The 10928-nt window shown below is 38.7% G+C and overlaps 1 protein-coding gene across 1 annotated transcript; it reads right to left on the bottom strand.

Annotated features, from left to right (window-relative positions):
• Positions 1–5843: 5843 nt before the first annotated feature.
• On the bottom strand, positions 5844–10648 carry slc25a51b (solute carrier family 25 member 51b). Its single transcript, NM_001386244.1, is given in 2 exon segments — positions 5844–6957; positions 10526–10648. A coding segment is annotated over 1 exon segment (912 nt). The 5' UTR covers positions 6906–6957; positions 10526–10648; the 3' UTR covers positions 5844–5993.
• Between the last annotated feature and the right edge of the window lie 280 nt (positions 10649–10928).

The following is a 10928-nucleotide window of genomic DNA, read 5'->3' as shown; positions in this document are numbered from 1 at the left end:
AAAGCTTGAGTTGTTGTAATCAGTCACACTTTGCAATAAGGTTTCATTAGTTAATGTATTTACTAACATGTATTAATATCGAACAATACTTGTACAGCACTTATTAATCATAGATCAACATTTACTAAATGTAATAAAACACTGGCGAGGCAGTGGCGCAGTAGGTAGTGCTGTCGCCTCACAGCAAGAAGGTCGCTGGGTCGCTGGTTCAACCTCGGTTGGCGTTTCTGTGTGGAGTTTGCATGTTCTCCCTGCCTTTGCGTGGGTTTCCTCCGGGTGCTCCGGTTTCCCCCACAGTCCAAAGACATGCGGTACAGGCGAATTGGGTAGGCTAAATTGTCCGTAGTGTATGAGTGTGTGTGTGTGGATGTTTCCCAGAGATGGGTTGCGGCTGGAAGGGCATCGGCTGCGTAAAAAGTTGCTGGATAAGTTGGCAGTTCATTCCGCTGTGGCAACCCCGGATTAATAAAGGGACAAGAAAATGAATGAATGAATATTAACACTCAAATTCACATTATTTAACAGTTCTGATTTGAGACACCAGATTTTTGTTGAGACTGAAATGCAATTTAAAATCAACAGTATTTTTTAAAACTGTCAATCCAGAACGCTACAGCAATCGAATAGCTTTACTCTTACCAGTTGGCCAAGTTTGCATGAAAAGGGACCATTTCTCTATAAAAGCAGAAGCCACCACTTAGCCAACGTCTTTTTAATCCAAAGAGTACGTCCAGTCTATTGCCTCTTTCTAGGACACTTTATCAAAGCAATCCCTGGGATTTACTCACAGCCCAGAGAAGCAACTGCCATTTCCATGATGCCAGGGATCATGGCTCGAAAAGCATCTGTCCCTAAATGGCATTTTACCCAGTGTGATGTGACGTTTCCGTCTTCATCTGTCCCCTGGAGGTCAACTCAGTGCTCGCTTCACATAACTGAGTCCATTATGTCAACAGCACGGCTTTAAAGTGTGAATGCTGAAAGGCTTGAAGACAACGAGAAATTACATGCAGAGAAATAAGATACAAGAATAGCATGGAAAGCTTATGAAATACTGCTGTGGTGATATACATTTGCAAATTAACTGTATCAAGTAGAGATGGATGATATTGGAAAAAACTGACATTGCAATGTTTTGGTTTTCTATATATAAATATTGCAGCTGCAACTCATCACTGGGAAACATCCATACACTCTCATTCACACTCATACACTATGGTCAATTTTAGCATACCCAATTCACCTATAGCACATGTCTTTGGACTTGTAGAGGAAACCAGAGCACCCAGAGGAAACACACACCAACGCAGGGAGAACATGCAGACTCTTACAGAAATGCCAACTGACCCAGCCGAGACTCAAACCAGCAACCTTCTTGCTGTGAGGTGTCATTATTACCCACTGCACCATTCTCATACACTAATAGTTTAAATACACTTGAAATCTCTCAGGCATAGGCCTTACGGTCCCGTGACGTGCACTGAAATGTGCATTTTTATTCAATATTTGACTTAATCTCAACTGAAACACAAAGAGAGGGCGGGACATATAGTAGCACCTCCCCTTTATTAAAAAACAGCCAATAGCATTTCTCTCCCAGTGAGAATGGTTAAGCTCAAGCGCATCAAATGAAAAAGCAAGCGTCTTGAAGGGGGCGGTGTATGTCAAATACTAGAGAGCATTTGATTGGTCAGAAGATTTGATGTATGATGAAGTATGAAGCGACGTGAACCCCCGTGAATCCTGCAATACAGATCATTTAGAGCGCTGTAAACAAAAACAATGGTCCCAATGTATTTTCTTACATTTTTAATTTCTATAGCTTACGAGAATCCAAAAAGAGCCTCATATTGATAAATAATGTTATGACAGCTCAAGTTATGATTGAATTGTCTCTTGTTACAGTTGGATAACTAGTTTGATAAGTAGTTTGATAACTAGCAGGAAATGTTCATGGGCCAATGACATGACCACATCGAAACTGCAGGATTTGGACATCGATGCTGAAACAATTTATTGTGAAGCCCTAGTATCAAGCTTTAATAAAACTGCTCCAAAACGTAGTATACTTCCTTGCAACTAAGACCGAAATTAACCTGTGAAGTGACTGTTTTTGAAAACTCGTCATGTAACGTCTTAAACCACACAAATATAGAATCATGCAATGACATTCGAGCAGAAAGAAGAGAGACGTCCAAAATAAAGTACTATAAGGCTGGTATTTCCATGATCACAGTACAGTATTCTAGTCTTTCAAGCTCCTTTGAACTGTTGACCTTAGTCTGAAGTGCACTTGTTCTTGCGATCGTTTCAGAACTTCCGATTCAGTTGCCTATGGGAGAAATGGCTAATAATAAACGGCAGAACATGGCCAAACTATTTTAACGTCAAGAAGTGAATGAGACCAGAAGTCTTGAGCCAAAAAGATTCAACTGTCTGCACCCGCTCATACGTGAAGAATATAGTCAATAGTAATATATTGTAAAAAATCAAGTGCACAGTATTAGCTTGTTGCTAAGCTAAGCATCGAAACTAATAGGCATAACCAGAGGCGTCGGCACATTTTTTGGGCCCTACGCACAAAAACTTTTAGTGGGCCCGTCTAGTCATTAGCCACGTTTCCACTATCGCGCCTAAAGCGAGCGAGCCTGGGCGAGCCAAAGCCAGTCGTGTTTCCACTGTCACTTCCGGGGCCTAATCGGGCCAAAGCGGGGCTTTCTTGGGGCCAGCGGCCAACCTTTTTTGGCCTACCGAATACCTTGGGACAAAAAGGGCCAGCTAGGGCTTCGTGAAAGGAAAGGCGGAGCGCGGACACAGTTTTCCGATCGGACACGAGTACATGCGCCAAACAAATAAATAAATAAGGGAAAGAACACATCTAGCCGTATAGGCTGGGGTCTTTTTACGTATGATCGCCCTTACCTATTAGTGGCTGGAGGGCTTCTTGTCGCAAGGCTCCTAAATTGCCAGGGCCCTATGCACTCTGTCCCCCTTTTCCCCCCACTAGCTACGCCGCTGGGCATAACACATCATAGTTATACTCATGCCAAATATTCATGTCAAAATAACAAAAAAGCAAATACTGGACAGTCGGATCAGGGTCGGGCCAAGTAGGAGCGCTCATTCTGATCGCCCGAACTCTGCGAGGGTTGTGAAGATTAAAAACAAAAACAAAAACAAACAATTACGAGTGGCTTAAGATTGGCATGGAAATTCGGCACATGTGCCAACCAGCAGAATTTCAACATTCAAAAAATAAATACTGGACAGTCACTTTTAATTACGCTGTTTAGACCTCAACTAAATGTATACCTGTCTCCATCTTCTTGTTTATTTTCTGTCAATTTTAATGCATTGTTGTCTTGCTGTCAATGTGAAGGATGTACTGTATGTGGCACCAATTTGAATTTGAAAAGAAAAAGGGCACTTTAAAAATAAAATAATTCTACCTTTTTAAATTGCATTAAATTGTCTCATCCTTCCCGAGTGGCCACATACATGGACAGCACATTTTTAGCTCTTAAGTGGTTATTTAAAAGACTCTGAATGTTTTATATTTTGTTACAGACATACAGAGTCATCCTGCAACTGTTTTGGAGCATATGAAAAGTCCCAAACCCTATTTTTAATTGTCCAAAATGGGGAAAAAATGTTGGTTCTACTCTTTAAAAGTCAAAACAAGTAAAAAGAAAAAAAACATCTATGTTAAATATGCATAGCAAACATTCAGGAAAAAGTGTTTTATGTAAATTGGGACCACGAGTCCACATATATGGACATCATTTTTCTCTAAAAGTACATTATATCAAAAGATGATACTTAGATTTTAATTCTAATTAGGTTCCAATAAGCCGAAATAGCAAAGAGAAATGCATGTAAAAAAACACCTAAGGCCTTAAGAGGTTAAAGGAGCTGAAAAGAAATAGCTATTATCTTTTACACAGATTAATATCACAATAGACTAATACCAACAAGCAACAAAAAGCTGTGAAAAGAGAAAAAACTTGATTTTATCTATTGGGAAATTATGTCCAATGAATGAAACATGATCTCTGAAGAGTACAGTAGACTATAAATAACATGCACCACTTGTTTACTGTAAAAATGTATAATAAAGTCAATTTAGATCCTTAGGTTGACTTTCAAACATCACAAACTAATCAAAAACGACACCCAGAAGGCATGTAGAAGAATTACTCGTTTACTTTCCACCTACAACGATGTGAAAATGTCATTCATGTCACAAAACGGTCATTACATAAAAATTTCATTGGATGAAAATCATCACATCTTTGAATACTCCTGAATGTTTTTTTTCTGATTGGCATTCACAAAGCTAACATCATGGGCTTGTACAGACATCTCTCTCTCTCTCTCTCTTGTGTGGTCCACAAGTCACACCCATTTACTGTACGAATGGCTGATCAACCTTCATGTAACACTTACTAATACGCATGGCTTGTAATGCTCCATTCCAGAGATTGTGCATCAGAAAGATAGAGGATGTACTGAAATGTACTGCAAGTAGTGCAACAATGTGCTTTCTCCATCCGTGTCCCACAGACCTCCACAAAAAAAAAAAAAAAAAACTGAGTAAAAGAGCCACTACAAAACTGACAAGAAAGCCACAAAATGAGGCGTTTCACAAACACTTGAGAAATATGGGTGGATTTATATGTAGGCATCAGTGTAGGATGGTGTCCATCCATGGTTATACAAATCTTTAAGTGCTGTTGTTAATGGAAACATCCCGCGAGATTGACAATCCGTCATCATTTACTCAGCTTCACGTCATTCCAGTGATATACATCCCACTCCTTTTCTGAAGAACAACACTGTTTTCATTGCACTTTCACTGCAAGTTTCTCCATACTTGGAAGACCAGGCTGTTTGGTTACCGAACAGTTTGCTGAAAGTTCAGAAAGCCATGAGGGTGAGGAAATGATGGCAGGATTTTCATTCCTACACTTTAAAAAATATCATTAAATTAGCAGTTTTCCTTATTTTGTGATTTATGTTTTTATTTTCCTCATTTAATTATGCTTTTGCATTGCATTATGGAACTTTAATCTTTCTACCAACAACGTTTTAATCATAGAAAGTTTGAAAAAGTGACTTTTATTACCATTTATAGTAGTTTAAATGAGCAATATCACACGAGTAGCAGTGCAATATGGCTGTATGTCGGCACTGGTGGGAGGCGTGTGTTGGCCGGAGACCTTAGTGCCCCCACCAGTGCCGATATACAGCAATATCGCACTGCTACGAGTGTGATATTGCGTTTATACAACAGTTTGACGGCATAATTGTGTATATAAAAACAAAATCAAACATGGAGAGTCTCAAAAACCCTTTTGTATGAGGAACTACTTTCTTCCGCCTTGGATTGAAATCATAAGCTGACAGTTAAACAGCTGAGCAAGCATCTTTTACACTTTAAATCTGTAGTGTCTCTGCTTTTTTCTGGCTGTATGTGGGCGGAGTAATACACAAAGGGTAAAGAGGCTGTACGGGTGCTGATATTACATAAATATATCACAGCTATCAGCCAATCAGATTCGAGAACCAGACAGAACTGTTGTATAAAGTGATATATTATCTGGGTTGGTGTTGTATATTACACTACAAAGACCTTGTACTTAACTGCCAGTGTTTCTCTTAATTTACAGACTCATTTCTCTATTATTTCTTATACGCTATATTTAATGACATTGAATGTCAATAAAAGTAACAAACTGTAAACTGTAGAGTTGAAATTTCAACATCAAAAGTCGATAATAATAATTCCCATAATGCAATTCACCACCGCAAGCAAACACTTGCGAATCACAAAATACAGAAACTGTTACTGAACAAATATTTTATTATAGTGTAGGTGAATCTCCATTTAAGTGCACTAGAGCAGACGGCAGTGTCCGGACCTCTTTTAAAGAGGGAAAACACTCTCAAATTTGGCTTGATTTAGAAAAAGTGCCCTCCGTTGCCCATTATCTTCAGAAAACCTTCAGGAGAAGCTCATAAGTTGCATTGATGATGCCCCATGACAGCAGAGATCTGTGATAGTTGAGTGTTGCGCCGCGGAAGAGCAGCACGATGCTGCCGCCTCGTTCCCGCCACACCGTCATCAGGATCGTGTGGCAGGGCACAAACTTGCCTCCGACTTGAGCCTGAGCTCGAGATTTGACCACATTCAGCGGGTAGAACATGATGCCGAGAGCCGCCCCCAGCAGCCCACCACACACAAAGTCATTAGCCATGTTACCCATTCGGCTTCGGGCATCAGGCAGCCACTGCTTAATAGGCCCCCTCAGCCCGAAAAACAAAACATTACTGGGCCCATTCCTCAACAAAACCGGGACCAGCCCACGGTAGCACTCCCTCACTCCGTAATCCCGCAGGAGAGTCCGAAAGGTATGAGCGGTGTTATTGAAACGCCCGTTGTGCCGGTGGTCCTGCAGAAGCGTTTGCACTCGCTCAAATGGCGTAAGCGCGGCTTCAGCTGTGCCGGCTAGCGCCGCGGCAGCGCTACGCGTAACAAGCTCAGGTGCACCGCTGCTACGCGCATGTCGCAAGAGCAACCGGGAAAAATCCTCATAAAGGCCGAACATGATGGCCACGGTGGTGGTTTTCTGCAGCAGGGGAGGAAGAAGCCCTCGGTACAGATGCCTCAACCCTTCCCTTTGCAACTGACCCACGGCTTCAGTCGCTCGCACCCCATGAAGCTGCTGCCGGAACAAGACTTTCTGAATAGGGAAGGTGACGATGATGTTAGTGAACGCGGCCAATGAGCCGCACACGTAGTGCTTTCCTCGAGCGCCCAGATTGGCCCCTATTAGAGCATGGCCACTCAGTTTGCCCTGTGGTTGCCGGGCGGAATCCGAGTCCATAGTAGTAACCACCCCCATTGGACTGGTCAGCAGAAGTGATCCGGGTGAACACCCATCAACAGCATTGCAACTTGTAAAAGAGAAAGAACAAAAAAATACAAAGTCAACGAATGCATCTTGAAGAGCTTTATGCAGGCGTTTATCGGCCAGTGGTTGCAGGTAGGTCTAATCTTTTGAAACCATTTTGCGTCATTATCTGCTGAGATAAGACACGTTACCTAACCAAAGATCAAGCAAGCCAGACAGAACGAGGGCAGGAGGGCATCAGACTAGATTTTTTATCCTGATTCAGCATGTTTTTACTAAATCTGGTCAGCCTAAATTTATGACGTGCTGGTATTCATTTTAACGGTCCCTATATTGTTCCATAGTAGGAAAACAACATTATGGAAGTAAATGAGTCCCAGAAACTAACATTTTTCGAAATATCTTCTTTTGTGTGTGTTTAACAGACACAAAAGTTACTCAAATAGGTTTTTAAAAGTTAAGGAGCGAGTAAATGATGGAATAATTTAATTTTTTGGGGTGGTGAACTATAAAATGAGGTAAAGTTGGTTTTGTATTTGCACATTCATTCATTCATTCATTCATTTATTTTAACGGTCCATATATTGTTCCATAGTAGGAAAAAAAAAACATCATGGAAGTAAATGAGTTACAGAAACCAGCATTTTTCAAAATATCTTCTTTTGTGTGCATTCAATAGACACAAAAGTTACTCAAATGGGTTTTTAAAAAGTTAACAGCGAGTAAATGATGGAATAATTTAGTTTTTTGGGGAAGGTGAATTACAAAATGAGGTAAAGTTAGTTTTGCATTCGCAAAGTCATTCATTAAACTGTCCCTATATTGTTCCATAGTAGGGAAAAAACATGGAAGTAAATGAGTCCAAGCAACAAACATTTTTCAAAATATCTTCTTTTGTGTGTGTTCAACAGAGAAAAATAAACTCAAATAGGTTTTTAAAAAGTTAAGGGGCGAGTAAATGATGGAATAATTTTGTTTTTTTTTTTTTTTTTTTTTGGGATGGTGACCTTTAAATTGAGGTAATGTTGGTTTTATATTCACACATTCATTTATTTTAACTGTCCCTATTTTGTTCCATAATAGGGTATATGCCGAGCTAGTGCTGTTCCCATGCTGATACACTTCGGTGACCTGTTATTGTGAACTTTTTTCCATTTTATATGCTTCCTTATACAGCATTAATGTTGTAATGTCATTAAAATAATTTCAGTTAAATAAACTTTAGCATTTATTTAGTTGCTCAAGCGTAAAACGAGACAAAAAGCTGTTTACTCGCACGCCCCCGTCAGAATCGGCAGGCTAACGCAGAAGCTCCATTGAATATACTGGGGTAAAATAAAGGCTCATATTGTCAAGATATGGCGGGGGGGAAATGGAACTTAATGCAGTGCTTCTTGTACAATCTGAGTCCCACTTTAAATCGGATATCACTCAGCTAGTGGAGATCGCTGATTTTTAAAAGAAAACAGACCTTAAACGCACCGGATTTTGCATTGGCATTCCATTCGCCGGAAGCGCTTAACTCAGGTTACTGGCAAATTAAAAGTCCTATTAGCATGCTTCGGCATATACCCCATAGGGGGAAACAACAATAAGGAAGTAAATTAGTCCAAGCAACAAACATTTTTCAACATATCTTCTTTTGTGTGTGGCAAAAATACACTCAAATAGGTTTTGAAAAAGTTAATAGCGAGTAAATGGAATAATTTATTTATTTTATTTATTTATTTATTTTTTGCTAGTGGTGAACTATAAAATGAGGTGAAGTTGGTTTTATATTCACACACTCATTCATTTTAACTGTCCCTGTATTGTTCCATAGTGTGGAAGTAAATGAGTTACAGAAACCAACATTTTTTTAAATATCTTCTTGTGTGTGTTCAACAGACAAAAAGAAACTCAAATAGGTTTTGAATAAGTTAAGAGCAGTAAATGATGGAATCGTTTTGTTTTTTGGGGCTGGTGAACTATAAATTGAGGTAATGTTGGTTTTATATTCCCACATTCATTAATTTTAATGGTCCCTGTATTGTTCCATAGTAGAAAAAAAACATTATGGAGATAAATGAGTCCAAGAAACAAACATTTTTCAAAATATCTTCTTTTGTGTGTGTTTAACAGACAAAAATAAACTCAAATAGGCTTAGAAAAAGTTAAAGGGCGAGTAAATGATGGAATAATTCAGTTTTTTGGGGTGGTGATATATAAATTGAGGTAAAGTCGGTTTTGTATTTGCACATTAATTCATTTTAACGGCCCCTATAATGTTCCATAGTAGGGAAAAAAACATTATGGAAGTAAATGAGTTACAAATGCCAACATTTTTCAAAATATCTTCTTGTGTGTGTTCATAAAGTTGGTTTTATATTCACACATTCATTTTAGCGGTCCCTATACTGTTTATTACACTACTTTGTATATTCGGTCTGAAATTGCATTTAAGTATGACTTCAAAACAACAATAGTGCTATTTTATTAACTGTGAATAATGTTAATAGTCACTGTCTGCGAATAAGATTTTCCAAATAATATTTTTCTGAAATTATATTATTAAGGAGAAAGTCTGAATGTGTGAATATAAAACCAACTTGACCTTAGTGAACTATCCCTGTAAATTAATATCAATTCATTGGTCTTACTTAAGTGAATGCAGCCACAACCCATGTGTAAGACTTCTCCAAAAATAAAACAACACATGTGTTAGTCGGGGAAGACGCTACAGGAGCTTCTGAAGGTCATAGAGAAGACTGGGTCATAAAATAATCTGCTGGCTTCTTAACAAGTTGAACGAATAGGGATTAACCTCACATTATCAGAGCAAAACACTGCATGATCATGTCCCAACAGCGATGAGGGGTCAGTGTTATCAAGCTGGACAGATGCCACAGCTTGGCAAACACATTAAACTCTTACAAATGTCACTTTTAAGACAGAAACAACACTTATAAATCATTTTAAGCAAGCGTGGCTTAAATGCTGGGAAATGTCCTTGATGTGATCTTAATGTGAATGACCACTTTCCTGAATATCTGTTAAACCCAGGCTGCTCTAAATGCTCCTGAATAAGTCTGCATGCACATTATTTATACCGTGGTGTCTGAAATGCAGATAACTTTATCAAGTGCATTGTAATATATATTATTATTCACAACATGTGCTAAACACAGCTAACAGGCTACTGCTAACACTACAGTGCCAAAAAAAGCAGAGACACCAAAACAATCAGGAATAGGAGGAAAATATACGTTTAAGAATCATAAAGCATCAATATATGAATAAATATATGACATTTACTTAATTTGTCCTCTCTGTAAACAACAGTGTTGCTCTGTATAGCTATATAGCATGTCTTCACATATAAATAAATGTGAACATTCAAATATCACTTAAATATACATATTAACGCTGTTATATGGTTTAAAATGTGAAAGTTAACGTAGTTTATGTCACTTAATAGAGCTCCAAAAGCACACAGCAACAACAAGCTAATGCTAATCTTGTGAGAGCCCAAGTTCGTGTGTTTACTCCTCGAATTCATTCAGTATAAGTATTTATATTTAACAATATTTCAAATGAGCAGCTTGTAGAATTATATTTGTGTAATTAACTACCTTCGGTTTGTAGTTCAGGTGAAAGTGACGGCTGTGTTGGGCTGGTGGTCAGGCGACACCATTTCTAGTGTTTCCACTAGTGTGGAAAGAGTTACAAACCGGAAGCTGTTCAGAAAGCTCGCCTCTAGTGTTTCCACTCTGCACTCTAATTCTTATATTTTTAGTAAAATTAAACGAACTTTTCTGGTCATCTCAATTTACATCAGTCAAACTGACTAAAATATTAATTTAAACTTTGTATAACTTAAAAAATGTAATTGAACTTATTAAAATAAGCTCAAGCAGCATATATGTGTTACGTTTTCACAGTGTGCAGGGCGCTAACCATATCTCTTGAAGAAAAAGTTGTAAAAAAACACATTTAAATATGAAGGTTTGCGTCTTCATAAACACTCTTTACTGT

The sequence above is a fragment of the Danio rerio genome, chromosome 14 (assembly GCF_049306965.1).
Source record: "Danio rerio strain Tuebingen ecotype United States chromosome 14, GRCz12tu, whole genome shotgun sequence".
NCBI classification, from domain to species: domain Eukaryota; kingdom Metazoa; phylum Chordata; class Actinopteri; order Cypriniformes; family Danionidae; genus Danio; species Danio rerio.
Note: the sequence above shows the minus strand (reverse complement) of the source record. Positions and strands in the feature narration are given on the sequence as shown.